Raw genomic sequence first — 26,643 nt, 5'->3', positions numbered from 1 at the left:
TTACTAACAAAGATAAAGTTACCTTCTGATGTTTTTCATTGACATCACTTTATCCTAAAGTCATGACGCATTTGATCAGAAAAAGAGCAGAAAGCTTATTTAATCATGACACTATCTTTGATAACACATACAAAAATCATGTGTTTTCAGTATGTAGAGTATGAGAGTGTAATCTGCAGAGTCAAGTTTTCTTTGTCTGAATTCTATGCAGAAGAAGAGATAGATTCAATCACAAAGAACACCCAGAAAGCATCATTTCTTACTCAAACAGATAAATCACAACCAAGTGTAAGCCCGATTCTCTCAGTGTTCACGTTATGCAAGATTTCATATTGAACATCTCAATCTGCGGTTTTTGACAACTTTTTTTTAACTTATGCCAATGTTATACTGTTCATTAGAATTTTGGCCAGCTAAATTCATCCAGTACTTACAAAAAAGATATACGCATGGGCCCATCTGACATCATAAAGCAAGATACCTGCAGTAGATATATTTAAGCAAGATAAGAGTTGATTAATCTATTGAACGCCACACAAAAAAGAAAATGTAGATGATCTTTAAAAATTCCAGGGACGGAAGGTGGAAACGGAAAAAAAAAAGAAAAGCATGACCGAATGATTTTAATACACAAAAGGTTACTCAATCAGGGGATGCCGAGATCAGCCCTATTTCGTCCATTGTTTGTGATACATAACCCATAAAAGCAAGATATACTAAATATACAACAATAACAACAACATACCCAACAACCTTTTATAAAAAGAATTCCCTTTTTCCCCCATTCCACTCTTTCTTTCTTCTTTTATTCTAAAAGACTCTTTTTTTCACTTCATATTTAAAATGTCTGTGCGTAATAACGCAAGAAATACTAGAGTAGAAGAATATTACTCGGACGAGGATCCAAAAATGGCATCGCATCAAAATACGCCAGTTCCTTCACCTCGTCAACAACATCGACCTTCACCAAAGTTTGCTCCTCAACGAGCCGCTATCAATCGCAACTCTCGGCTGCGAAACAGGTATAATGATCCAGAATACTACAATGGCGAGGAGTCATTGGACGAGGAAGAAATCGAACGGGCCATGTTTGATTTCGGCTTGGACGATAGGTCCGTATATCAACCTAGTTACGATTATTATGATCAACATGTTCCTCCCAGTCCCGGTTACTACATGCATCCACCACCACCACCACCACCTCCTTCTCGGTTTATGAATGACGAGGATTTATATTCACATTATCATCTACAAGATAGATACGCCCCTCCTCCACCACCACCACCGCCTCCTCCTCATTGGATGCAACGGATGCGACCAGAAAATGAAATGATGATGTATTCTCCTTCACCCATGGATTTACCGTTCGCCCATCGTTCCTCTTCGTCACGGTCGTACAACAACAACAGTCGACGTAATCGACCCAATCAACGTATACCTAGACGTTCCGTTGGCGATTTTTATTTGTCCCATGATGAAGAGGATTTTGATCATGACGTCGCTTACGAACAAGAGATGCAGAGACACCAGCAGCAAATGAGAAGACCCGCTACCTTGTCAAGACAGAATAGTAACGGAAGTAACGGATCAAGAAGACACATGCCCAAACGAAGATCCAATTCATTATCCGCCATGCATGGTGTACCTCTCATGCAACAAGATCCGTATGGAAGAGGGGCTTATAGTAATCCAAATTCACCTCCAAATATCTCATCGGATAGTGAGGACGAAGATCCGGACCAGATGGATGATGAAGTAAGGATGAGAATGTATAGTCAGAGAAGACCGGTGTCTATGGATGGTAGACCTCCCATGAATGAAGGCCGTCGTCCTCTCAATCGAAGTCATTCGTTCCAAGGTGTGTATCCTCAACAACCGTCAATACAGCAACAACAACAACAACAACAGCAACAGCAACAGCAACAACATCAACAGCAGCAGCAGCAGCAGCAGCAACAGCAACAGCCTAATGGACCTCTTCCACCAATGATGATGCATCCACCTCCACCGCCACCGCCCAATATGATGGATAATCAAATTCGACGAAATAGTAGCATGTTCAACCTCGCTTCAGGCGGTGTGGGTGGTGATTTTTTTGATCCAATGATGAACGCGGTGCAAACACCTAGTTCTCAGACAGGACATGATGCAAATAATAACAATGGGTCCAATGTATCAGCCAATGGAGATAATATGCATTGGATGGGACCATTACCTGGTTTCCCTACTTCGCCTGGTAATCCCATGTTTAATCCACAACAACATATGATGCCACCCAATCTTTTAAACCCCATGTTGCCTATGGGACTTCCAATGTTTAATAACGCCATGATGCCACCTCCACCTCCACCTCCTCCACAGCCCATGTGGAATTTTATGAACCCGCAAGACATGTGGTTTAATGATTTTCCGTTACCGTTTATGAATTCCAATGACCCCAATTTGATATTAAATGCATTGAATGGTGGTCCGATGCCTCCTCCTCCTCCTCCACCCAACGGTCAGGTACCACCACCACCACAGCAAGCGAATGGATCACCTGCTCATGGTAAAGGAGAAGAGAAAATGAAACGATCTGGTGCGGATGAAAAAAATCCTCATGAAATGAAGAAAGGAAAAGAGATGCATCCACCCAATGAAATGCATCGACCGAATGAAATGCAAGCACCACCCGAGCCTATGCTTCGTCGAGGACTATCTTTATTAGGCGGATTATTTGGGGCTGGAGGTGGTGGCGGTGGCGGCGGTGGTGGTGGCGGAGGAAAAAGAAATTACAGTGGTGGTGGGGGAGAAGAATTCCATCCGATGGGATTTCCACCTGGTAACTTTGCGGTACCGATGCAAGGTCAACAACCCGGACAGTTCCCAAAATCAAAAAAGGAAGAGAAATTAGCACGCGAGTATCAAAAATTAGGATCGGTCTGGTGTTGGCGTAAAGCGGATTCGGAGGACGGTCGATTTCAATCGTTTAGTATTCCCAATCAAAAGATTATCAAACGTAAGAGTGAGAATCCGGAATCACGTACACGTATCTTGTTGGGAAAAGAAAAGAAATTACCGGGTGATATCATGGTCGATTTGAATTCCTGCCGTGGTGGGTGCATGACAACAGAGCGTGGTCAAAATCAGTTTTATCACCTGGAGATTAAAGAAGAACACTTTGAAGGAAACAGTTCGTTTGTGTTTGATAATAGATAATAGCCCTGGTTTTCCTCTTCTTTTTTTGTCTATCTGTGTATATTTGTATTTCTGTTCTTTTAATAAAGTATTATATATTTTTTTTTTATTATTGAAAACACCATATCGACTAACGTTAGTCCAATGCTCACAATGTAAGACAATTTACCATACTGGTTTCTCTGGTGAGAGAGAGAGAGAGAGAGAGAGAGATAGTGATACATAGCAGACATACTTGCTGTTTGACCCAATAGCACTAGGTGTGACTATATTCACCCACATGCTATATTGTATAAACATCATGGTATACATATTGATTAGAGTTAAAATATCTGGGGGCTACATACAAAAAAAAATGAAACTAAATATTTTCTTTATATATATTTACTTAGAGGAGGATACATGCTCTGAGTATGACCATGAGAGTGAGGGTGTGCGTGTATACATGACAGGTTGGCATTAGCAAAATTATCATTTCCTCTCGCCGGTGCCCGTAGTCTGAATAGCACTAATCAGTACAGTGTATTACATCTTGTGTTTAAATAGTACAGTATGAAACAATATTTTTGGGATCAAAGCTGGACTAACACCTTTTAGTATGAGCATACCCATGAAAAACGGGGAATGCCAGAGTGTCATTAGCAGCCAAGTACGGGAAGTTTATCTACCATAAGCTTACATTAGTATTGATACGTCATTGGTATTACATGAGGTATAACCGTTAGTGGCTTCTCCAGGACACAAATGATGTTGTGCATTAATTTAACAGACGATTGAAGGCTGTTCTTGTCTTCAAACAGGTCTTGAAGAGCAGATATTGGATATTTAAATGTTCTAATAGAAATTAGAGTTAGTATAAAATAATTATCAATACCCTTCGTCACTATCCATATCCACCATCTTGAGGGGGAGGCTGTGGCACGCACACTGGGTAGTAAAAAGTTCTTTATATGAAGCGCCATTGTTAGAGTGTCGGGCCGAGTGGTGTATTCCTTCAATTTGTAAAGGCGGTTTTATTTTCATTTCCCTCTTATTGGGTTTACTTGCAGGTAACTTAAAGAGGTGGAAAAATCAAGTTATAAAAGAAGCCTGTATCGTAGATCTAGTGATAAAATACATAGACGTTATTTACATAATGAATATAAAGTGAACTGAAGAACTACATTATCAAGATTTCTTGTCTCATGCACCTTCTGCTAAAATGACAATGCACCATTTTTAAAAACAGCGTCGTACTTTATTTAATGAACTAGAATCCTTGTAGAGAAAAAGAAAATCTCAGTAGTTCATAACTGAGGAGTTTAACGAGGTTAATCTCATGAGTCTTTTGAAAGTATTCAGCTACTGCTACAAGCCAGGATGAACAAAAATGCACACGCTAAATGTTTTATTTTTACTCGGAATCTGAGTTCAATAAAGAAATTTCCACTGGTTCTGCTGTAGGTACTGGAGCAGCTTCATCATCATAGCTAAATTCTCCATATCCTGATAAATAAAAATATAATTCTTCTTCTGCGGTAACACAAATGAACTTGAAGACATCAGCGTGGTTCCCGGGAAGAGTTATCTTTTCTTTTTAACAATTTTGTTGTAGGCTTTGAAATCTGTTTAGCAGGAGAAAGGGTTTATCGATTGGTAGAGCACAGTAATTTTTGCTGTGTCCAGTGCATTCACGACGATCCTTGAAAATCCAAGGGAAAGAATAAATTTCTCACCTAGTCGTACTCATAACCGCAGCAGGTCTCCAAGGTGAAAAGCCTCCAGTTGATAGAACAATGTAGATAAGGGAAGTCGGCAAAATAGATCCGTAAGGTGGTATATCGCTGAAAAAAAAGTTACCGTCCCATCATTATACAGTTTTTCTACTGCCGCCAAAGTCTAGGTTGACCAGGCTGCGCTTTTTTGATGCAGGTCAGCCAGTGCTCTGTAATCTTATAATTTATGTTACTTTTATCTGTCAAGGTGCTATCGATGATATAACTTACGTTTCGCTCACTAGTGAGCTTTGCAATTTTTTGTAAGCTGTCTTTAAGTGACAAATCATGTGCGATTGTCGAGCGCTCTACTTGTTGACTGAGATCGCGTTTCTCAGTTTCAAGTCTCTCCACCTTCAGTTGTAACTGACGGATTGTTTCTGTTAAACAAAGTATGCAAGCGGTAAGTTTTTTTTCTAAAGGAAGGGAGTACTTCTTTCTTTTTTTACCTTCGTTATTATTCTGATCAACTGGTTCACTCCAGGAGGGTAAATATGATCGAAAAGCGCTTGTCAATCTCTTTCGCTTGTTGCAGTTTCTCTATTGGATTCCATTAGTGACACGCATTTTTTTTTCATAAAACAGGCTTTAGTTACATCAGTCATGTATGTCGTATTTCCTCCAATAAATATCGTATAGAATGACCTTCAATGTGGTTAAATTATAATATTCGAGTGGTACTCTCATATTACCAGTATAATCTTGTTACAGATTATATATTGGGGATTATATTATTATTGGTTGTTTTTGACTCTCATTAATCTGTTACTGAAGTATCAGCTAATGAGAATTTTTCACTTAATAATTTGGGCCAATCAATATTAAGAAAGTATTGATTGACTTGAGACCATGTAATTCTAATTACCATCTTTCAGAAGATAGAAACAAGCCACTTTTATTCCTTACCAGATTCAATCTCCCAGATGTTTGACATAAAAAGCGTCCTCCCTTTTGCGATGACTTTCTCTCCATAACTTTAATAAAGGATTAATAGAGACTCATTTCTTATTACTTCTTTTTTATTCTGTTTTATCTATTTTCATATCTCAAACATCACAATGAATTTTTGTGATACCTGATTCGATAGAAAGTAAATAAATAGAAAAGCGAAAGAAAAGCGAAAGAAAAGCGAATGAAAAGAAAAGTAAAAAAAAGGTAAAAAGTCAAAATATTTAAAGGGAAACCGGGGTTTAAAAAATGTTATTGGCAAGGATAATTTCGCATGAAAAAGAACTCGGCTATCAAATACTAAATTCTTACACTCAGCATGATTAGAGAGAGTGTAAAATAGAAAACTCTATTTGATGACTAAATCTCAATAATATTTAGAAGGAGAAGTCTTAATGTGAATAATACCGTGGTACAGCTATAGTGATACGCAGGTCAGAGTCACCAAAGACAACTACGATAGTTTGTGGTGAAAATGAAATAAAATAATGAAACATATAATCGTTACTGACAAAGATAGACTGGTCCTACAATACCTTGTCATTAATAACAGGCAAAATACCTTTCAATGCCGAGTTTATGGCTAATTTAGTGGTTAACGCTAAAAAGAAAACGTTTAGAAAAGAGCCCCACCGCCGTAATTTGAGAAGGCCTATTATAACAGATAAATATAAAGTATTGGTATCAATATTAGTCAATAAAACATAGGCGTGGCCTTAAATTATTTATCATGACGGGGATACGGGCTTAAGGAATCATGTGAGAAATTGTTTAATCTTGCAGATCTTTTTTTTAATCCGTTGCACAAAAAGAACATCTCCCATGAAAAAGCAAAACTTCAATGCTCATTTTCTCGACATCCAATGAAGAAAGTAACCATGATATGCACACGGATGTGATGAGAATTTGACGGATTATTCAAAGGATAATACATATGTTCAAAAAGTAATGAAAAAAAAATCAAGTTTGTAAAAGTAGCCTAGACAAAATCAACAAAGTAAACAAAAAAAAATTTTTTTTGGTATAAAAGGGACACTGCTGCGAAAAAAACGTCCTTTATCTTTTTATTCTTTTTTAAACATTAGAACAGAGAAGTTAGCATGGCTCGGCACAAGAATGACACTATCGACTCTGTTCGTTTTCCGTTAAATCTATCCACTTCATTACAGATCGGGCAGTGTTCCAAAGGCCGTAGTAATCCCTAAAAAGATTACATTGAGGAGTCTGCTGGTTGTCAAAGTCGCTAGGCAATGGCCTTGGTCGTTGTCTGTATCGCTTCATTCGGATTTCAGTACAACAATCTGACTGGGGCTTGTCGCCTTTTGTTCCAGGAACTTCTTACTAAAACTAGTGCCACACCCGTTGCTTGGTGGAGGGTGAATATAGAGCGTGTTACTAGACGGTGGGATGGTCGTAGCCGTTTGAAGCCAGTCGATACGTTCTTGGTCATTGGAATTGGTGTGGGTTGTTATATTTGGTCGGGATCTGATGACAGTAGGAAGTTTAGTACCCGAATGCATCTTGTAAGTGCTTTGCCTTGTTTACGTCTACGCTAGAGATATTGCATTCTATAGGTAGCCATAGATTGGCATCCTGTTGGACAGTTACCTCATCTACACGGAATGTTAACCTTAAAGCCAATACTCGTCCAGGTGCGGTTGCTACGATTCTACTGCCAGGGTAAAAAGCACCACCCCAACATGGTGTAGGGGGTATTTGGTCCTGGTGATTCTTATGTTGCGCATTGTGGGTAGGTGGCATGTAGGATTATCAGGTTCTGTATTGAAGATGGTTTATCGGAATTTACTTTTTGGGTCAGGATGTGCTTCCACCTTCTCGTGGTCTGGCCTGTTAACCAGCTATTTTATGCTGGGAACTAGGAGAAGCACTTTTAGTACAGTTTATATATTTTCATTATCATTACAATAAATAATTTTGTTTTTATGAATTTTAAAAACCTTCAGTTTAAGATGAACTTAAAGAGGTTCTTGTCCAAAGGATGTGATAAATGATCCTATTTAAGTTATAATAAAATGATTTTACCCTTAATATCTTCTCTGGCAATATTATCTTTTTTTTTTTTTATTTGAGTGATGCCAGTAATCTTGTATACAAAGAGGAGCAATCACAGCCACTCAAAAAAATTAATATTAAGATAGCACGATAAAGTTAATGTCAACCTTAGAAGTTTAACTGAAAAGTTATCTAAAGCAAGATTAAGTTTAAGAAGGTAATCAACCCAAGTAGCCTTAATCGCAACTTATGGACGACATTTTGCTTCTGCGTGGTTTTATTTTATAAATAGACTATCCAATGGAGGTCAAATAACTCATTTCATGGCATTGAATAAAATTCGCCAAGTGGTGCAATCACTTGTGAAATTGAGCCAAATAGAGTTTTATCATTATGTGTTTTTTTGACCAGTTGAGAAATGGTAGCTGAGTGAGGCAATTATGAACTTAAAGGGAATATATCAAAAGATTTTGAGGAACAAGATAAAGCCGCTACATTCGTATCATGTACCGCTTCTGTGAGTAGTTTTAGAAAAGCCTGGGTATTTTGACAGGTAATTGGCTTGTATATTGTTGAAAAGCACAAGGACAAGATTCAGGAGAGGATTTTTAAGAGCACGAAGAAGAAAGTATACAAAAAATGTGGCTGATTCTGGTCTATTTGTTTTTGATTTGCGGAAGAGTAAAATCCAGGTTTATTGTGCTGTTTAACAGTCCAACAAGTCTCTCAATCATTCAAGATTTGTATCGGATTATTTATTATGTATGTAGACTATTTGACATAAATGATATGTTGGTTTATGACACATATTATATAGGGACACAGATATACTTATACTATAGGGTAGAAAAATGTTATGAAATTACGTTATTTTCAAAGATTGTAGACAAATGATGTTGCCAATCCTGTAAATGACAATAAGCCTGGAGAGATACTTACCTATACTAACAACATTAGTAAGTCACAATAAATTAGGTACTTATTGACACAATATTCTAAAAATGGAGACGTATAAAAAACCACAATTTATAGCTTTGTAGAATGAAAGGGAGCTTTGTATAATGAAAGGGAGCTTTGTATAATGTCTTAAAAATCAAGCTGTTTTTCGATATTTCTTTAAGTGCCATATATTTTAGCAATAGCTACCCTCGCAAGCATATGGTCATCTGTCATAAGTTTTGGAGTAACCCGATGTTCAAATTTAATTGTTTACTTAGCACTCACTGAAAAGCTTTCACAGGGTATTGTCATGATCAATAATGTAGTGACTAATAAATTCAGAACCAAATAAAACACACTGCCATTGTATCACTTCATAAAGTCTTAACCTAATTTCCAGCTTTGCACCATTAAAGAGAATGGTATACATTTTTAAGCTTATTATTAAGTTTCATGGCATATAACGCGAAAACAAAAGAGCAACCTATTTTTAAAAAGTAGATTTATTAAAAAAAATATATATATATAATACAATCACCTTCATTGCTCCATCGTTTCCTCCGGCAAAACAAATGAAATTTTGTTTGCATTTATGGCCCTCAGGACAATCTTCATACACCTAGTACTTTGCTCTGAAGCGTGCTTTACAGGGACGCCCTGGGGCCAACCACGCATGACCAAGTCAGCAGTTCCATCACAAAGCTTTTTGTAGGGAAAGGCTTTTGCATTCTCCGTACAGGGGCATTTTTCTATTAGGTAACAGTTAGTGTTATGACAATTCAAAGCGAATAAATGACTCACGGTACAGCTGCAAAAGTCTTTCCCTGTATTCTTTTCTTAAACGATTGGCGCTCTCGTCGTAAATTTTAGCTATTGATTCCAATAGTCCTGTAAGTAACATATCCATAAACAGTTCAAAGTGATACATACCCTTTTTGCTTGCCCTACTTTCGGCCCCCAGACGTTCCAGCATATTGTTCTGGATTAGGCCACCCAACTCAAGTTTCAGCGCATCACAGTGCGCTTAAGATTTTAAAGATTAGAAATTGCTTTCAAAACACTATTTGCGCAAGCCTATCTTACCTCCAGCCGAAAACAAGTCTACCACGGGAGCTACGCTGCCATCTTCCAATGGCAAAGGGTTCTGGTAGACAGAAAGCAGCAGGAAATTCGAACCACAAATGGTATTGTAAGCGGTCAAGTGGTTCTTGAAATTCTTGACTGCCCGGGCATGACGCGAATGCTTCGAGGTTTCACTCAAGTTAGAGTCGATCCGCACACTTTTCACGAGATCGGCTTTGTCTTCCGGTCCTAGTGCCTGGTAGAGTTGCGAGGCCTCCCTTTGGAAACTACCTTTTCAATGTTTAAACAGTCATGATCAATATTTAAGTGAACATTTGATTTAGTAAAAATGGCTACCTCGAGGTTGGTCGCCAGAGTGGGGTTCAGCTTTTTTTTCGGCTGCCAGTCTTTCAGTAAAAACATTGTAAGGGCTTTTACGTTTTATCAAAACCATTGAAGTTGCCTCGTAATGGAAGCCAATTGAGGCTTCCGCCTCTGCCCTGGAAACGTTTTCTTCTTTGACCAAGATTTCTGTTGTTTCTTGAATCATTTCTCTAATCTTAGCATTAAGATCAGTGATTCGTTGCTTATTGGCGTCTGAATAGCTTCGCATTTCGTAATAATATTATGGTAAATAGGAAACGGTGAAAAAAAAAAGAAGGTTTCTTGTGGTGCTGGCTGCTGTCCGGGCAGATCAGACCGGGCGTGGTTTAGCTATCACTTGGATTCAAAAACTAGACCATCGTCTAATACCAATCTAGTCGCATAAAATTTACATTTATGGTAGTTGCTATATCTTAAAAATAGTCGCAAAAGTCTATCCGTCAATGTAACAATGTTTCGATGCAAATATGTAGTTGTATGGCTAGTTGCCGCGTCAAAGTCATTATTTAAGTAAAAAAAATTTACCGGCTAGATTTTACGACCACTACATTTTCTGTAATTATGAAGACACCATTATAAGGGTATCAACATCTTACAGCTATTAAACGCAGAGCGAGAGCGTTCAGGCTTAAGTAGATAACTTTAAAATCCCAGAATACGACAAAGCCAACTGAGCCGACTGAGCCGACTGTTTTAAACTGGCAGTAATATTGTTGTTGGGATAAGATAAAAGCAGCCCTAATGATTGTAATTAGATATGTGTGGAGGGATGCCATGTAGAACTATAAAAACGACAAAATTAAAGAATTAGTTTTGAAGAAATCTTTGCTATTATGAAGGGCTCATTTTGTTACTGACTTAGATTCTCGACGCCGCAATTCATCTCGGGTACTAATAGATAAAAAAAGTTGTAATAATTATGACCCTTATGTCCGAATATATTGAATGGCCAATTATGCAAAAGTAGCGGGTAATTTTTTATCTGCTTTATCATAAAACAACATTTTAAAGACATTATGGGGAATAAGATTATTCTGTAACGGTACCTGAGTTAGCGAGTAGTTTTGATGATTGAGCATGTATGTGCTAAAATTATCCGGGTTGATAGCTCAAGTGTAACCGTCAGGTAAATAGCTTGTGATTTAACTTTTTCATTTTTGATTTTTTGTGGGTTTTTCTGCCCTCAAAAGTATCGACATTTGATCACTAAAAAAGCAAACATGTGAAAGCAACTCAAAAGACCGAGAAGAGGGGCTGCTATTTGTTATTGCTGGCTTTGTGTGTGTGTCTATTTTAGAATGATACATCATCACGCGACAAAACATAGTACAAGGAATAAAAAAAAAATCCAGCTTCCCTTTTTGTTCTTGTATCTTTGTTATAAAAAAATGAGAAAAAGAGACCAGCAACAGCCGCTCTTCTTTTTGGATATATTTGAGCCTCCTCCACAGTGGAGAACTACTGCAACTCGAAGTAACAATGGTGGAGGCAATGCTGGTTATCATGCTCATTCACCAACTCATCGATCGCCCATTCATCACCAGCCTTCACTTTCAGAAATTGTGTACCAAGATTATAATAGCAATGCTGAAATTCAGGATGGTAATAAAAAAGTCCCTGGAACGCCTCCCCAAACCTGTAATAATTTTCATTAATTTTTTCTTTTTCCATTTTGCAACAAAGTTTACCCAATTTATCAGGATCAAACACGGCGTCACTTGTTTATAGATTCTTCGGGCAGCGATGCTAGATTACATGGATTTGAAAACAGCTCACTATCGCTCCATACTGTATCAACAAGCGAACCCAACGATGATGAAATTCATCACTATGACGATATTGAAGATGATGAAGGCGTGGATAAAAATGCATTTCAAAGACACCAGTCAGATAATGTGAGTATCACAAACTCCTTATTTACAGCCGTCGACCATTTGGAGGATGATGACAATAGTTCAACAGAAAACCTGCGTCATGGGTATTTACCACAGATTGATACCATTCTGGAGAATAACAAGTCGATTAATGCACAAGTCAAGAAGTTGAATGTTAAAACATCGATTGTTTGGCAAGGTACAATATATAAAAATAAAAAAAATATACATCATCACCCCTCCCTCACCTTGACTTATTTAATCATTCCATTTTTTACAGATTATAGACCACAATACCAATTATTAAATGAATCCTATGACGATGTGAAAAAAGGCAAGTGCATAACAAACCACTTGCATATATAAAAAAGGACTAATGTTTTGAGTTTATAGAAATTTACAAGGAAATATACTCTACCATAGAAAAAATGCAGGCTATAGATCACAAGTTCAATCAAACAAGGGTCAAGTTTCAACTAGAAATTGAAAAAGAACATGTAGACATGTCCAATAAGTTACTCTTACAATGTAAAGAGCTCAGTAAAGAAAAAGAAAATGCAAAGTCGGATACCGAACAAGGTAAGGGATCAATGTACTGTCCCTATATTTCATTTTTCTTTTATATATATATATATATACTGATCATCCTTATAGAAGAAGGTATGCGATTTCAATCAGAAAAGGTGCGGTTAAATGTTGGTGGAAATATATTTGAAGTAAAGCAAAAAAAAAAAAAAATACATCTTTTTACCGAATACTAAATTATCTGTGTGCAATAGACATCCCTTAGTACACTTCGACGTGACACAAACAGCTTATTGGCCACTATGTTTTCTGGGAAACATCCAATTATGGCTGAATCAGATGGATCTTATTTCATTGACCGTGACCCATCCCACTTTCGCCTTGTGTTGAATTATCTGCGAGATTTGAGGGTAAAAAAGAGTGGAGGTAATCATAACAAAGACTTTGTGTAACTAATCGACATTTATAGATTCCGCCTACGATCCTCCAAGATGTCAGGATGTAAGTCTTTTGTTACTGTCTTTTCGTTAATGTCTAACCTTATTTTATTGTTTTCCAACTAGTCGTCAGGAACTGTTCCAAGAGGTAAGCAAACTTAAGGAATGATTTCTTCTTCATTCTAAATATACCTTTATAGGCAAAATATTACAGCATTGATGGTCTAGTCAAAATTTTACAATAGAAAATAATCAGAGGGCTAAAACAAACAGATTTTTTTTTTTTTTGTTGAACATTTGTACAACCTCCATACCACCCCGACATATAAAAAAAAACTTTACAGCCAACCCCCTTCCAGCATCTATTCCGCATCTATTTTTTTTTTTTTTTTTTTTTTTTTTTGCTTTTGCTTTTCTCTTTACAACACTTTCTGGCGTACAATGAGATTAATCCAGGGATCAAGTGTTTTTATCATATTAACCAGTTTAATATACTGTGCCTTTGCGCAAGACCAATATGCAAATAAAGTGATTACTGGTCAGTTTACCAAACCCCGTTTTTTTATTAACATTATCCGTATCTGATACCCTTTTTTTTTTTTACATAGATGCAAGTAATGGATTCAGTATTGAATATTTTGACACTTACAAAGTGCTTCATAATTTAATCACCAATGAGAAATATGCCCTTGTCTGCTGTAATAATTCCTTGGCCAATTTCACCTCTGGCTATCATGCTGTTGTGAATACCCCACTGAATAATGTAGGCGTTGATAATGAATTGAATTCACTTCCGTTTTTCGAGGTAACGTAACCCTTTTTTTTCGAATATCTATGTGTTCATGTGTGTGGTTTAAAACTGATCACATGTTTTACATAGCTATTGACCCTGAGCGACAAGGTGTTATCTGCTAGACCAAGCATCAATGTCACCTCTCCTTGCTTTGATGGAATAACAGATGGGCCTAATTCAACCACCACAACGATCGACGCCATCTTTACAAGCCAGGCAAATAACGGCGTGGTAGGAATGGGTACTCAATATATCAGTGTTTCTGCCGACAGCTCTACTTTGACCCCTCTCCAGGTAATTTTTTTTTTTTGGGCATTCGATCCGAAAGATCGGGTTATTTACTTTTTCTTTATTTAGCAATCATCATGGATCATTTTCATTGCACACTTCTTTGAGTTGGAAAGTCGCGGTAAAGAAATCTATGATATTATTGCTCAAATGTATACCTGTCATCAAAGCAACCTCGCTAAATCCGGTAGTAAAAATATTGCGTGGACGACATATGATGTTGTAAACAATGCCTGGACTTTAAGAGGAGACAATTATTTGACAACACTTGTCAAAGATGCAGGTAAAAAAAAAAGTGCACTATCTATGTATATCAAAGCTAAAAAAAAAAAATTTCAATCAGGAATGAAACTGGTTACATCCAACACCAACCAATCGACGACCTTTAAAAATGTAAAGGATTTCCAACAGGCCCTGTCAACTGTGGACTTTGTAATTGATGATACTCCTGCTGCCAACTTTAAAACAGATTTCGTTTACGCTGATTGGCTCAATAAAGCAGGATTAAAACCCAATAACTCGGCATCTTTCATTGCACTGAAGCAGGTCTACCGTACTGACAACTTGATTAATAAGAATGGGTATTCAGGTAAATTTCTGTTTTGGTTAATGAATGAGTGGCAAATACTAACATGGGATTTTTTGTTAGATTTCCCGGTCCGTGGCACGGCTAGAGCGGACCTGATGATCTCAGATATCATTCACATGGTTTACAGCACGTATGAACCATTGTACAACATGACATGGATCCGTACTTTTGCTCAATTGAATAAGCCTGCTTTTGTATCTAACACCAGTTATCCCAGTTGCACTGATCCTGTTGCCAGAATTTCCAAGACAGATGTCTGCAGTATTGGCGCATTCAATCCTAACAGTAACTCAACAAACACACCTAATCAATCCACCGGTTATGGCGTTCATAAAAGTCTATCCGCCGGTGCTAAAGCTGGTATAGCAGTTGGTGTCATTGCGGTCGTTGCTGGTTTGGCCATGTTTGGTGTCTTCAAGTACAAAAGAAGATCTTCGGTACCAAAGGAAGGAACCTTTGTTAAAATGGACGACATGTAAAAAAAAAGAGAGAGAGAGAGAAATCATAAACACTACACTATATATAATAATCATAATAAAATTTCATACAATTATACTCACGGGGACAAAAAAAAAAATTTATTATTATTAGGGCGAGTGTAAGTTAAGAGGAAATTGGGGAATAATTTAATTAGCAAAAAAAAAAAAAAATCATGTTTTTACAGTTTTTATCAGGATTTGCAAATACCAAAAGCATTGGTGTTATCATCATCATAGGCACATTGCTGAGGATCAACAATCATCTCGTTTATAAGGGTCCTTAAGAAGGCCTGTTCATACTTTGAATTTTCAAATACGGTTGTCAAACTCTCTGCTGGACATCTCAGGAAATTGGGGGCAAACACCATGGCTAAATTATTAACATTCATGAGCGTATGCTTGATAATACTTGGGTCAGTGAATTCCTGTAAGAAACTGATGGTATATAAGGCAATGCGTCGATTGGTATTAGGTAATCTATTAATGATTGCAATGGCCTTTTCAGGATCTTCTGCATATCGGATACAATCATTATAATCTTCCGAGGTAATGATAGGATCCGCCAAGTCTCTTAACCAGTATTTTAAGAGCGAGGCAGGCACGTTAGGATCTGTAATACCTGTTGCATCGTAATTGCCGTTTTCTATTCGAACACGCTAAGAATGATTAAAATAAAACGTTAATTTCATGCAAGAGAGTTCCTAAAAAAAAAAGTCGAAACTTACCAAGTCCGTCACTGCATCTGCATCACCAGGAACACGAAATATGCCCTCTGATAATTGACCGTTGGTAGCTCTTACTGTCTCTGCTAAAAATGGAACAATTTGGGGTATCTGTAACTTCAAATCTGAATTACGTTGTTGTTCCATAATAAACCCTAATGGTTCACCGAATACGGATGGTTTAAAAGGTGCTTCCTACTTGCTATATGAGTATATGAAAGGGGAGAGGGGGTGCATATTTCTTTTTTTTTTAGTTTTTACCTTGGCGCGAAAAATCTCTGCGCTAGTTAAAACCTTGCCTTTTGCACCACGGATGCAAACTCTTTTTAATTTAGTAGACACATGCTGGCTCATGACACAAACTTGATTTTCTTGGACATGATGGTTTTGTTGCACGAAATCTGTTAAATATGCTTCCAGGTTTTTGGATGGAGGGAAAGTCACACTGATAATACACAGAATCTCCCATCCTTTACGAATACTCTCCCTATGAAATATTTGTTTTTAGAATTGTTTCTTTTCGTTTAATCATGTAAAGACAAACTTACCCGCTTGGATTATCATGAAGTTGTTTGCAAGTCTGGACATAGATTTCGTCTCGCATTTGACCTTTGGTAATACCACAGGTTAAAAGAGTCTGTAAATCTTCGACTTCGTTCCAGTTGCGAGGACGAGTTCTGTCGCCCATGACCATCTGAATCAGTTTAAAACACCTTAGAGCATCCTTATACAAATCTCTGTTGAGCATAATGAGTGGTTGCTTTATAGAATCTTTGGTCCACTTTAACATTTCATTCATTGGCACTCTTCTTCTAAAAAGACCTCGTTTGTGGGTTGAAAAGTATTTCTGGGCAAATCCATCAATAGCGAATCGATTGATCTCTTGTTGCAAGCCAACGGGTAAGATTGGTCTAAGAAAAGATGATGAATGAGAATAACTAAGGTATAGGATAGAAACTAGACGTACTTTCTGATGGTTGTATTTGGAGAGACTTGATTGGAATCGCACTCAGCCTGATTCAATGGATGCATGGCTATGGCGGCCTCTAAAAATTATAATTTAACACTTAGAAGCAAGTAATGGGAACAAAGAAATTCAATCTACCTGGATTGTTCATTGGAGCACTGACAGATATGGAGTATCTACTTGCTGCAGGGGAAGTGCCTGATGATCGTGAAACTAAATTTTTTAATGGATTTGTACTACCACTTGTAGAAGATTTACTCGTTCTTGTAAAACTTGAAAACGCCGAGAAATGAGATCCTCTTCTTGACTTGTTGATTTCAGTGGAAGGCTCCTATTCTCATAATATATTTTAATAACTATCCAAGGAGTTCTTTTATATTTTCAGTTTCAACTAACCTTTTGTACAATCGAAGAACAAAAGCTTGGTTTCCTTGAAGGTGTTGTTGATTTTCTGTTGGCTCCGAGTCCGAAATTAAATAATAAACTAGATGAATTGGTAGGGCTGCTGGTATCACTATCGGTTGCTACGGGCGATGGAAGTGCTGCTGATAACGATTCCTGGGTATTTTGTACTGGCATAATCGATGTATTGATACTACCTCCATCGGATGTCGATCTTGTATGATGACGTATTGGCTCCGTGGTGTGTATTGATAAATCCAGCGATTTACTGTTTCTTTTGTTCGACACTGGATAAGGTATTGACTCGGTCGTAATCACTTTGGTTTCTTTAATTAGCATTGCCATTTGTTTAGCAAATTCTTGTGAAGGCTGTTATGTTCAAAAAAAAAAAAAAAGTTGTTAGAAGAAAAAGAGAAGAAAGAAAAAAAAGAAAAAAAAAAGGTCTTACTTGTATCTTTACAAGCGAAATGACGTTTGTATCTGTGGGTTTCAACCAATTCGAGATGTTTGCACGTGTATGATAGTAATATGGTAGCGATGTTTTTTCGTCCCAGAGCTCCCACCAATCACCTTTTGGATCTATTTCTTTACTACTAAAATGTTCAGTAAGCCTTGTTTGAAATTTTAAAAATTCTGATATTTACACTGTTGATTCATCAATGGGTTTATCCCAAGTACATTCACCCGTTGTCTATGATACAGAATTAATTATTAGCTGAGAGAGAATCTTTTATATATACCTACAGGATTTGCATAAAAAGGCCTTATGAACTTTGGATTTGATATTTCTATCCATTCATAGTCTGCAGACATGTTTGAAGAAAGAAAGGAAAAGAAGGGAGAAATAGAATCATGGGTGACATACAATGGATGAAATACACGGGTTGTTTCGGCTTTTAAGCACAAAAAGGGAGCAAAAAAAAAAAAAAAAAAAAAAAAAATTTGAAACTCTCTCCTCAATTTTCATCATGATTAATGAAGATTTATTAAATCAACGATTAGAAGAATTAAAATTATCAACACAGTTGCCTTCAGGTATTGGCAATGCCTCTCTGAAGAAAAGACTGCAGGAGGAACAAGACTCTAATCCACCCAGTAACTACAATAGTGATACCGACGAACCAAAGCCCCGTAAACGCGATCGATTCGAAAGGGTTAAACACGAGGTTGTCCTTGATCAAGATTTCATTTCTCCAACTAATAAACCTCAAGTATCTCGTGACGACTTTCAACCTATTTGCGTCTTGGGAAGAGGAGCGTAAAGTATTTGCGCTTTTGCTAGAAAAAAGGCCACATTTAACTTTTTTTTTTCTTACTAGTTTTGGAAAAGTCTACCTTGTGAAGCATGCGAAATCCAAAGATCTTTACGCCATGAAGGTATTGAAAAAAGCTTCTCTCGTAGTTCATGGAAAACAAGCTCAACAGGCAAAAACAGAGAGAGAGATTTTAGAAGCGGTTGGGCATCCATTTATCGTTAAATTATGCTATGCTTTCCAAACACCCACTGAACTTCACATGCTGCTAGAATACGCTGTCGGAGGAGAATTGTTCCGTCACCTGGATCATGGTATTCATCTTTCTTTATCCCTCAAAATTTACACGGCAATTAAACTAATCAAAAATTTATAGAGGGTATGTTTTCAGAATCGATGGCTATATTTTATGCTGCGGAGCTTGTGTGTGCATTGGAGCATTTGCATTCATTAGGCATTGTCTATCGTGATTTAAAGCCAGAAAACTGTTTGTTGGATGTACAAGGTCATGTTGTATTAACGGATTTTGGATTATCCAAGGTACCAGTGGATGGCAAAACAAACACTATTTGTGGCACAGCAGAATACATGGCACCCGAGATATTAATGGGACTCGAATACGATATGACAGTCGATTGGTGGAGTTTAGGCATATTAATATATGATATGATGACGGGATCTGTAAGTCATTTAAACAAAGCTGCCGTTGTTGCAGATCTAATAATTGTTCCGCGCTATTTAGCCCCCATTTAGTTCCAACAACCGCAAAAAAACAATAGATTCGATCTTAACCAAAAAGATTCCAATGCCGTACTACATGACTGCAGAAGCAAGAGATATATTATCAAAGGTATAAAACCTGCTACTTGACAGTTGGATTACAAATTGACTTTTTTTTTTTGATAGTTATTGCGTAAAAACCCTAATGCACGTCTCGGTTCAAAATCAAAGAAGACTGATGCTATTAGACGACATAAATTCTTTCGTTCCATTGATTGGGTCGCTTTAGAACGTCGTGAAATCCCTCCTCCTATTGTACCTATTGTTGTAAGTATAGGATGTTTTTTATTATTTAAAGGAGTTACTAACTTAATTTTATAAAAAGACTGACCCTGAATCAGCAGAGGTAAGACCTAATGTCTGTTTCTTAGATAACGTTTTTTTTAATCTGTTATTTATAGAATTTCGACCCATTGTTCACGACAGAAGCCGTGGCTGGATCACCTAGCAACGAGGATTTATTACACGCTGCTGAGCCTAACAGTCATTTCCTGAATTTCAGCTACGTTGACTCCTCTGTAATGTAATACGTTCCCTTTTAGAAAAGCATAGACAAAAATATTTATTTAATAACTACAACCCTCCATTGCTTCTTTGTTACAGTGATGATATTTATCAACTATCTTAATTATAATGTCAATTTGAGTACACCGGAATCAACCCCAGAGAAACCAACCTAGTAACACTGGCTTACTGGTAAATGCTTTATATAAGACAAACCTTTCTTATAAAAGGGTCTATTTGTAATTGTATGTTCATTCGCCGTCCTACTTGGATGTACTTATTACATACTCACGTCTGAAGCGAGTTAAATATTTTAAAGAAATCGTCTCTGGCTCTTTTTTTTTTAAAGTAATATCGAAACACATTGCTACAAAAGATAATGGCTGTGTAGGTTGGATTGCCCGACATGGTCGGATACCGCATATTCACAAAGGATAGAAATTACTTGCCACCTAGTAATTTTCTTCCATTGATAATGAATGGATTACCTGAAAACAATTTCTATTCTCTTTTAGATACCTTAGGCCTTTACCTGTGCGAATGCTTTTTTCTGTGGCAACTTGGATAACAAATCCTAAAGTATGTATCAAAAGTGGTTCAATAGACGGAAGAAATAAAAGAGATTAGCCTTGAAACAAACAAGAAGAAATGACTTTATTTATATTGAAAAATTCATGTTGCTAAATATTTCATCTCTTGCTTTTTCCCATTTAAGGCACACAATAAAGTATTTCTTTTTAGGTTCATTCATGCAAACTAAATGAGGTCTTATATGAGGTGACAGCCCTTTTCCCTAAAGCTTTCCGGCGAAACAATTACCCGACAATCATTTATATTTTTTCAGCACAAAGGTTTTTTTTCTCTCTCCCCTTTTCGAGTTAAGAATGTCAAGTGGTATTTCCAAGAGACGAAAAGTCGACATTAAATGCCAATACTGCGATAAAACATATAGTAAGCCTAGTAAGGTAGCCGAACATGAACGATCCCATACTGGAGAGGTAAATGGTGTTTTCTCTTTAAATAAAGTTTGGCAGCTCATTCTTTTTGAGGTGTAATAGCGACCTTTTATTTGCACTCATGAGGGTTGTGATAAGGCATACTTTAGATCGAGTCATTTAGTTGTTCATCAGAGATCTCATTCCAATGACAAGGATTTTATTTGCTCCTTTGATAATTGCACTGCGGCATTTGTAACAAAGCAGCATTTACAACGTCATGAGAAGAGTCATACCACCACCATTAACGTAAGTCCTTCTTTCTTTTGTTAAAGAAAGAAAGTCAACAATAGGCTTATCCCTCTCTCTCTCTTTTTTTTTCTCCTCTCAGTGTGATTTTCCAGGCTGTCATGCCGAATACTCGAAACGTTGTCAATTGCGTCGGCATAAAATGACACATGAAGTAGGCACACATACATGTCCTACATGTAACTCAGTATTCGATTCGTCACTCCAATTAGAAAAGCATATCGATCGAGTTCATATTAGTAAAGTGTCATTATTGCACGACCCTAATTCGTACTGATAACAATTGACATTTTTTTGTAGATCCTGTCGTGTATAAATGTGGAACTTGCACAGAAACATTTAATAAATGGAGTGCGTTACGTAAGCACATGATGACAGAACATCCCTTTGAATGTTCTGTTTGCAAAAAAGCTTACGGCAAAAAATATAACTTGAAACAACACATCAAAGAAAAGCACATGAATATGGGAGTGGTTACTTGTGATTGGCCTGGATGTGGTGCAGAACTGAAAACCGTAAGAAACGTCTGATATGTCATACATAACATATTAACACCTTTAAAGAAACGAGGGCTTAAAACACATGTGGCTCTGGTGCATGAACAGGACATTCGATACAAATGTGACATTTGTAGCAAAGGTTTCCCCTATATGTCTATGCTTGAAAGACACAAAGGATCTCACACTCCTGTAAGGAAAAAATAACAATCAAATGTATCTTGACAAAATATTCAATTTTTTTGTTGTAATAGAAATCATTAAAGCCATCGCCACGCATAAGACATAAATCTGTAGTGGAACAGCTGACAGGATTTAACCATTACTCGGATAAAGAAACACTCGGATGTCCTTTTGAAGGCTGTCATTTCAAGTTTACAAATTCCTATTTATTACGAAGACATATTGAAGGGAAGAATCATAAGAGCGACGTAAGGTTATTTGCAGATACACCTTCCGATCCTACTGTTGCATCACCTCTGTTGGGTTTTGAACCACAATCAACAGATAATCATGATCTAATCATATAAAAGAGTAAGTTGACCTTTTGAGTTGTTTTAAAAAATATCCTCTTTCTTTTACCTGGCGCAATCATGATCTCGTGCTTCTTGGTTCGGATTCGAAGAAACGTCAAGTCATTCTAATAATAACAATAATAATAAAAAAAAACCTATGAATCAGCACATATTCAAGCAACCTATTCTCTCTCTCTCTCTCTTTTTTTTTACTTGGTCATCCAAAGTTGAAATGGTTGTGCGAGCTTGTTCAACAAGAGAGGAAATTAATTGCCCATATTTTTTTGTCAAATCTTGATCTAAAGTAGATCGAATGGCTTGACCTTCATTGTTTAAAATAACTACTGCCTTGACTCCTTTTCTAGCTGAAATGCGTTTCAATGTCTCATCTACGTCGATTGTCTACAGATTGAAATGGCTGTGAGTTTGATTTTTTGTGTGTGATATATAGCCCATAGCAACGTACCATGGTGAGAAAATAGGTATATAAATGGGAAGAGCAAAGGGTATATCAAGTGAATGAGAAATCCTCGAGTTGGATTTGTTCTTGGTTGCGAACCCATGATCGCGGTTTTAAAAAACAGAAAAAGGCCGTCCATCATTTCAAGACAAACATATCCCATTTGAAACCGCCTTTTGGAGACGTTGTATATCTGCAAATCTGCTGTAACATAGGCACATGGAAATTTATTGTGCATTGTCAATGAAAACATTAGAAAAAAATCCAGCAAAGCGAAATGCTGAGGAAACAATAAAACTCAGAAAAGGACGAGTTCAGCAGTTTCTGGATGATAAGGATATGGATTTTGAGAAGAATTGTGTCTTTCTCGACGAAGCTGGATTTAACCTACATATTGTGTGCTAAAGGACAACCCGCTAAGACTATCTTACGTACGAATAGGTTTACATCTATCACAATATTAAGGGCAATGTCATCTGTTGGGGTGATAGATATTTCGATAAGAAAGCCATCTGGTTCGAAGAAAAGAAAAGAACCAGATGGCAAGGAAGTGAAGGTTACCAAAGGTAAAAATACTGATCATTATTTAGCTTACCTTTCTAATGTCATGGACGTTTAGGACCACAATAATCTTAAGGGGTTTTACTTGGTAATAGATAATGCACCTATCCATGGACCTAAAGGTAGAAAGGTTCAAGAGTATATTGTAAGCAGAGGCTATAAATGTGTTTACTTACCACCATACTCGCCTTTTCTGAACCCCATTGAAGAATTTTGTTCAAAGGTCAAATCAGGCACTAAAAGAACGCCAATAGACGGTAAAGACACCCTTACTCCTAGAATATTAGAGTCATGCTCTAAAGCAACTTTAAAAGATTATATAGGATGGATAAAGTATTCGCTCTCTTTCTTTCCTCGATGTTTAGAAGAAGAACAGATGTTATGGTTTCACTAAAAAAAAATAAACACTCATAAGCATGGAAATATTTTTTAAAGTACATAAAGTCATATTTTACATGTAAGTAGCTTTTGAATGCCTTATTTTTTGTTCTACAAGATGCTTCATTACGTGTCTCAACAAGGGGAAGTTATAACAGGATAAAAAAAAGGCGTTTATTTCTTTTTTTTTTGTGATTTTTCAAATTTCATGAATTGATTTTTTAAAGTGTCAATATTTTTATAATTTGAAAGTAAACCGCTTTTGTGTCCTTCTTTCATACATAATTTCCAGTCCATACGCTCCTTTCCTTGTTTAATTCTTGCTTTCTTGAACTCCAAAACAAACTCCATACCCATTTGATATAGAGAAGACGATGATATGGAAGGTGATGATGTGGAAGGTGATGAAGGAGAAGACGTGGTAGTGGAAGTGGAGGTGAGAAATACATTTTCCAGTTTATCGAATTCACGTTTTAATTCAAGCTGTCGGGCTTGGGCCTCCTTGATAGATGTCTGCATTGTATAAAATGAGTTCTGTTCAGAGGCAAGTTAAAGAAGATGGCTGTACTGTTTTTCTTGATTTTGTACTACTTCTTTAACAAAATCAAATAGATGAACTTGATTTCCAACTACACAGGTATAATGATTTAAGGAAATGTCTAGACCTCCGTATTCTTTTCAAATGCATGTTTTTTATATCACTTACAACAAGTCTGGTCAAGACCAGCAGGCCAGTATGGTTAAAACTATTTACAGTGTACCCACAGCCATTTACAGCCTGTGAGTTCGAAAACTCAAGAACCCTGCTTAGGAGGTCGCCCTCCTATAGCAAAGACTAGCCGCAGCCGCAATATCGCAACTTTTTTTTTTTTTAATTTAATGTCTTTTCAAAGAAACAAGAGTCACTACTAAACAAACCTTTTTACATTATCTGTTACTTTCATGTGATGGAAGAAATATGTTAAGGGAAAAGAAAAGGAGAAGAATAAAGTGTGCGAACCAGCTTTATTTATAGATAAACAAGAGCTTATGTCAGGATGATTTCTTATCATCCAGAAACAAGCTTATGTCAGAATGATTTAATTGTTTGTTTCATCTTCTATAATGTTTGGGCCTTTACTTAAAATAGAAACACTTGCAAAACCTTCCAAGCAAGCAGTCAGAACTTGGTAGTTGTCTATCTGCCCTCCAGTAGTACTAGCTTGTAATGATAGTAAAGCAGATTTTATAGAAAACAAAAATCGATCATCCTATTAAGTTTAGACGATAGGGCATGTCAATTGACGTGTAGACCTTCACGTGATTCTAAAAAATACCTTTGAGTTCTAGACATTTCCATTTCTAGCCCAATTGTGGGAAGGGTAAGTTCGACATCCAAGAATGTTGCTTGATTTCGTCAATGATTCGACATCACTGGACAAGTTATTCATGCAAATAATTAATATAATTGGCTCAACTTGGTAACGTTTAAAAGCTTGTAAAGCGTATTCAATGGCATGTTTTATGAATATGTTGTTAACTGATTGTTGAAACTCGATAATGATGGGCGGTAAATTAGTAGAAAGAGATTTCGGCTCCAGTACGAGATCAGAGCGACAACCGTTAGACCATTCACTGTCTCCAACAACATAATCATCTGTGCTGCTGATTAGAGTGGAAGTGATTATCTTGATGACTGAGGAATTTCTTGTTACGCTTTTTGCCATCAAACGTATTTTTTACATATCGCTTACAATAATTCTGGTCAAGACCAGCAGGCCAGTATGGTTAAAACTATTTACAGTGTACCCACAGCCATTTACAGCCTGTGAGTTCGAAAACTCAAGAACCCTGCTTAGGAGGTCGCCCTCCTATAGCAAAGACTAGCCGCAGCCGCAATATCGCAACTTTCTTTTTTTTTAATTTAGTGTCTTTTCAAAGAAACAAGAGTCACTACTAAACAAACCTTTTTACATTATCTGTTACTTTCATGTGATGGAAGAAATATGTTAAGGGAAAAGAAAAGGAGAAGAATAAAGTGTGCGAACCAGCTTTATTTATAGATAAACAAGCGCTTATGTCAGGATGATTTCTTATCATCCAGAAACAAGCTTATGTCAGAATGATATAATTGTTTGTTTCATCTTCTATAATGTTTGGGCCTTTACTTAAAATAGAAACACTTGCAAAACCTTCCAAGCAAGCAGTCAGAACTTGGTAGTTGTCTATCTGCCCTCCAGTAGTACTAGCTTGTAATGATAGTAAAGCAGATTTTATAGAAAACAAAAATCGATCATCCTATTAAGTTTAGACGATAGGGCATGTCAATTGACGTGTAGACCTTCACGTGATTCTAAAAAATACCTTTGAGTTCTAGACATTTCCATTTCTAGCCCAACTGTGGGAAGGGTAAGTTCGACAGCCAAGGATGTTGATTGATTTCGTCAATGATTCGATGTCACTGGACAAGTTATTCATGCAAATAATTAAAATAATTGGGTTAACTTGGTAGCGCTTATAAGCCTGTAATGCGTATTCAATGGCACGTTTTATGAATATGTTGTTGACTGATTGCTGAAACTCGATAATGATGGGCGGTAAACTGGTTGAAAGAGATTTTGGCTCCAGTACGAGATCAGAGCGACAACCGTTAGACCATTCGCTGTCACCAACAATATAATCATCGGTGCTGTTGATTAGAGCTGAAGTGATTATCTTGATGACGGAGGAATTTCTTGTTACGCTTTTTGCCATCAAATGTATTTTTTATATATCACTTACAATAATTCTGGTCAAGACCAGCAGGCCAGTATCATTACGACTATTTAGAGCCCAATCACAGCCATTTACGGTTCTTGAGTTCCAAAAAAACTCAAGAACCCTGCCTAAGAGATCGTCCTCCTATAGCAAAGACTAGCCGCAGCTGCAATACCGCAATAATACCTTTTTTTTTATTTAACGTCTTTTGAAAGAAACAAGAGCTACTACTCAACTAACCTTTTTACGTGATCGCTTACTTTCATACGATAAAAGAAGTATGTTAAAGGAAAAGAAAAGGGGGAAGAGTAAAGTGTGTGAACCAGCTTTATTTATAGGCTGATAAACAAGAGCTTATGTCA

General features: G+C 37.0%; 12 protein-coding genes across 12 annotated transcripts; 5 read left to right on the top strand and 7 right to left on the bottom strand.

Moving 5' to 3' along the window:
* Positions 1-1,889: 1,889 nt before the first annotated feature.
* EV154DRAFT_502798 (uncharacterized protein) lies at positions 1,890-3,296 on the top strand (the record flags this gene model as incomplete). Its single annotated transcript, XM_051600832.1, has 1 exon — positions 1,890-3,296. A coding segment is annotated over exon 1 (1,208 nt), but the record flags the coding sequence as incomplete, so codon positions are not given.
* Positions 3,297-4,887: 1,591 nt separating this feature from the next.
* EV154DRAFT_550156 (uncharacterized protein) lies at positions 4,888-6,052 on the bottom strand. Its single transcript, XM_051604911.1, has 5 exons — positions 5,838-6,052; positions 5,577-5,632; positions 5,381-5,471; positions 5,163-5,311; positions 4,888-5,108 (listed from the first exon to the last, which is right to left on the bottom strand). The coding sequence occupies exons 1-5, from the start codon at positions 5,863-5,865 to the stop codon at positions 5,040-5,042; spliced, it is 393 nt and encodes a 130-aa protein (XP_051459607.1). The 5' UTR covers positions 5,866-6,052; the 3' UTR covers positions 4,888-5,039.
* Positions 6,053-7,156: 1,104 nt separating this feature from the next.
* EV154DRAFT_561647 (uncharacterized protein) lies at positions 7,157-7,640 on the bottom strand (the record flags this gene model as incomplete). The annotated part of the gene is made up of 2 exons (XM_051605688.1): positions 7,157-7,364; positions 7,390-7,640. The coding sequence occupies 2 exons, from the start codon at positions 7,638-7,640 to the stop codon at positions 7,157-7,159; spliced, it is 459 nt and encodes a 152-aa protein (XP_051459606.1).
* A 1,676-nt stretch (positions 7,641-9,316) lies between these two features.
* Positions 9,317-10,989, bottom strand: EV154DRAFT_502790 (uncharacterized protein). Its single transcript, XM_051600831.1, has 5 exons — positions 10,251-10,989; positions 9,915-10,184; positions 9,762-9,854; positions 9,633-9,701; positions 9,317-9,580 (listed from the first exon to the last, which is right to left on the bottom strand). Exons 1-5 carry the CDS (start codon positions 10,504-10,506, stop codon positions 9,372-9,374), a joined length of 897 nt encoding a protein of 298 aa, XP_051459605.1. The 5' UTR covers positions 10,507-10,989; the 3' UTR covers positions 9,317-9,371.
* A 676-nt stretch (positions 10,990-11,665) lies between these two features.
* Positions 11,666-13,358, top strand: EV154DRAFT_561645 (uncharacterized protein; the record flags this gene model as incomplete). Its single annotated transcript, XM_051605687.1, has 9 exons — positions 11,666-11,879; positions 12,006-12,350; positions 12,432-12,475; positions 12,556-12,730; positions 12,806-12,867; positions 12,931-13,086; positions 13,146-13,177; positions 13,240-13,261; positions 13,314-13,358. The coding sequence occupies 9 exons, from the start codon at positions 11,666-11,668 to the stop codon at positions 13,356-13,358; spliced, it is 1,095 nt and encodes a 364-aa protein (XP_051459604.1).
* Positions 13,359-13,717: 359 nt separating this feature from the next.
* Positions 13,718-15,262, top strand: EV154DRAFT_417360 (uncharacterized protein; the record flags this gene model as incomplete). The annotated part of the gene is made up of 5 exons (XM_051595787.1): positions 13,718-13,918; positions 13,994-14,200; positions 14,264-14,315; positions 14,538-14,783; positions 14,844-15,262. Coding segments are annotated over 5 exons (1,125 nt in total), but the record flags the coding sequence as incomplete, so codon positions are not given.
* A 77-nt stretch (positions 15,263-15,339) lies between these two features.
* EV154DRAFT_502782 (uncharacterized protein) lies at positions 15,340-18,301 on the bottom strand. The gene is made up of 10 exons (XM_051600830.1): positions 18,098-18,301; positions 17,998-18,044; positions 17,802-17,943; positions 17,348-17,722; positions 17,090-17,282; positions 16,952-17,030; positions 16,533-16,895; positions 16,246-16,471; positions 15,988-16,179; positions 15,340-15,918 (listed from the first exon to the last, which is right to left on the bottom strand). The coding sequence occupies exons 1-10, from the start codon at positions 18,164-18,166 to the stop codon at positions 15,454-15,456; spliced, it is 2,151 nt and encodes a 716-aa protein (XP_051459602.1). The 5' UTR covers positions 18,167-18,301; the 3' UTR covers positions 15,340-15,453.
* Positions 18,302-18,321: 20 nt separating this feature from the next.
* Positions 18,322-19,913, top strand: EV154DRAFT_537186 (kinase-like domain-containing protein; the record flags this gene model as incomplete). The annotated part of the gene is made up of 7 exons (XM_051604190.1): positions 18,322-18,611; positions 18,673-18,920; positions 18,983-19,287; positions 19,349-19,456; positions 19,513-19,653; positions 19,712-19,732; positions 19,788-19,913. 7 exons carry the CDS (start codon positions 18,322-18,324, stop codon positions 19,911-19,913), a joined length of 1,239 nt encoding a protein of 412 aa, XP_051459601.1.
* An 815-nt stretch (positions 19,914-20,728) lies between these two features.
* Positions 20,729-22,653, top strand: EV154DRAFT_502768 (uncharacterized protein). Its single transcript, XM_051600829.1, has 8 exons — positions 20,729-20,888; positions 20,949-21,134; positions 21,217-21,373; positions 21,435-21,649; positions 21,698-21,823; positions 21,886-22,149; positions 22,214-22,548; positions 22,613-22,653. The coding sequence occupies exons 1-7, from the start codon at positions 20,775-20,777 to the stop codon at positions 22,226-22,228; spliced, it is 1,077 nt and encodes a 358-aa protein (XP_051459600.1). The 5' UTR covers positions 20,729-20,774; the 3' UTR covers positions 22,229-22,548; positions 22,613-22,653.
* A 1,061-nt stretch (positions 22,654-23,714) lies between these two features.
* EV154DRAFT_550148 (uncharacterized protein) lies at positions 23,715-24,331 on the bottom strand. Its single transcript, XM_051604910.1, has 2 exons — positions 24,252-24,331; positions 23,715-24,174 (listed from the first exon to the last, which is right to left on the bottom strand). The coding sequence occupies exon 2, from the start codon at positions 24,062-24,064 to the stop codon at positions 23,720-23,722; it is 345 nt and encodes a 114-aa protein (XP_051459599.1). The 5' UTR covers positions 24,065-24,174; positions 24,252-24,331; the 3' UTR covers positions 23,715-23,719.
* Positions 24,332-24,548: 217 nt separating this feature from the next.
* Positions 24,549-25,412, bottom strand: EV154DRAFT_502762 (uncharacterized protein). Its single transcript, XM_051600828.1, is given in 3 exon segments — positions 24,549-24,791; positions 24,847-24,852; positions 24,864-25,412. 1 exon segment carries the CDS (start codon positions 25,249-25,251, stop codon positions 24,871-24,873), a length of 381 nt encoding a protein of 126 aa, XP_051459598.1. The 5' UTR covers positions 25,252-25,412; the 3' UTR covers positions 24,549-24,791; positions 24,847-24,852; positions 24,864-24,870.
* A 163-nt stretch (positions 25,413-25,575) lies between these two features.
* On the bottom strand, positions 25,576-26,442 carry EV154DRAFT_502758 (uncharacterized protein). The gene has a single exon (XM_051600827.1). It carries the CDS (start codon positions 26,276-26,278, stop codon positions 25,898-25,900), a length of 381 nt encoding a protein of 126 aa, XP_051459597.1. The 5' UTR covers positions 26,279-26,442; the 3' UTR covers positions 25,576-25,897.
* Between the last annotated feature and the right edge of the window lie 201 nt (positions 26,443-26,643).

This window comes from Mucor mucedo (genome assembly GCF_025094135.1).
Source record: "Mucor mucedo strain NRRL 3635 chromosome Unknown EV154scaffold_27, whole genome shotgun sequence".
Lineage (NCBI taxonomy): Eukaryota > Fungi > Mucoromycota > Mucoromycetes > Mucorales > Mucoraceae > Mucor > Mucor mucedo.
The sequence above is the reverse complement of the archived record's forward strand: the minus strand, read 5'-3'. Positions and strand labels throughout refer to the sequence as shown.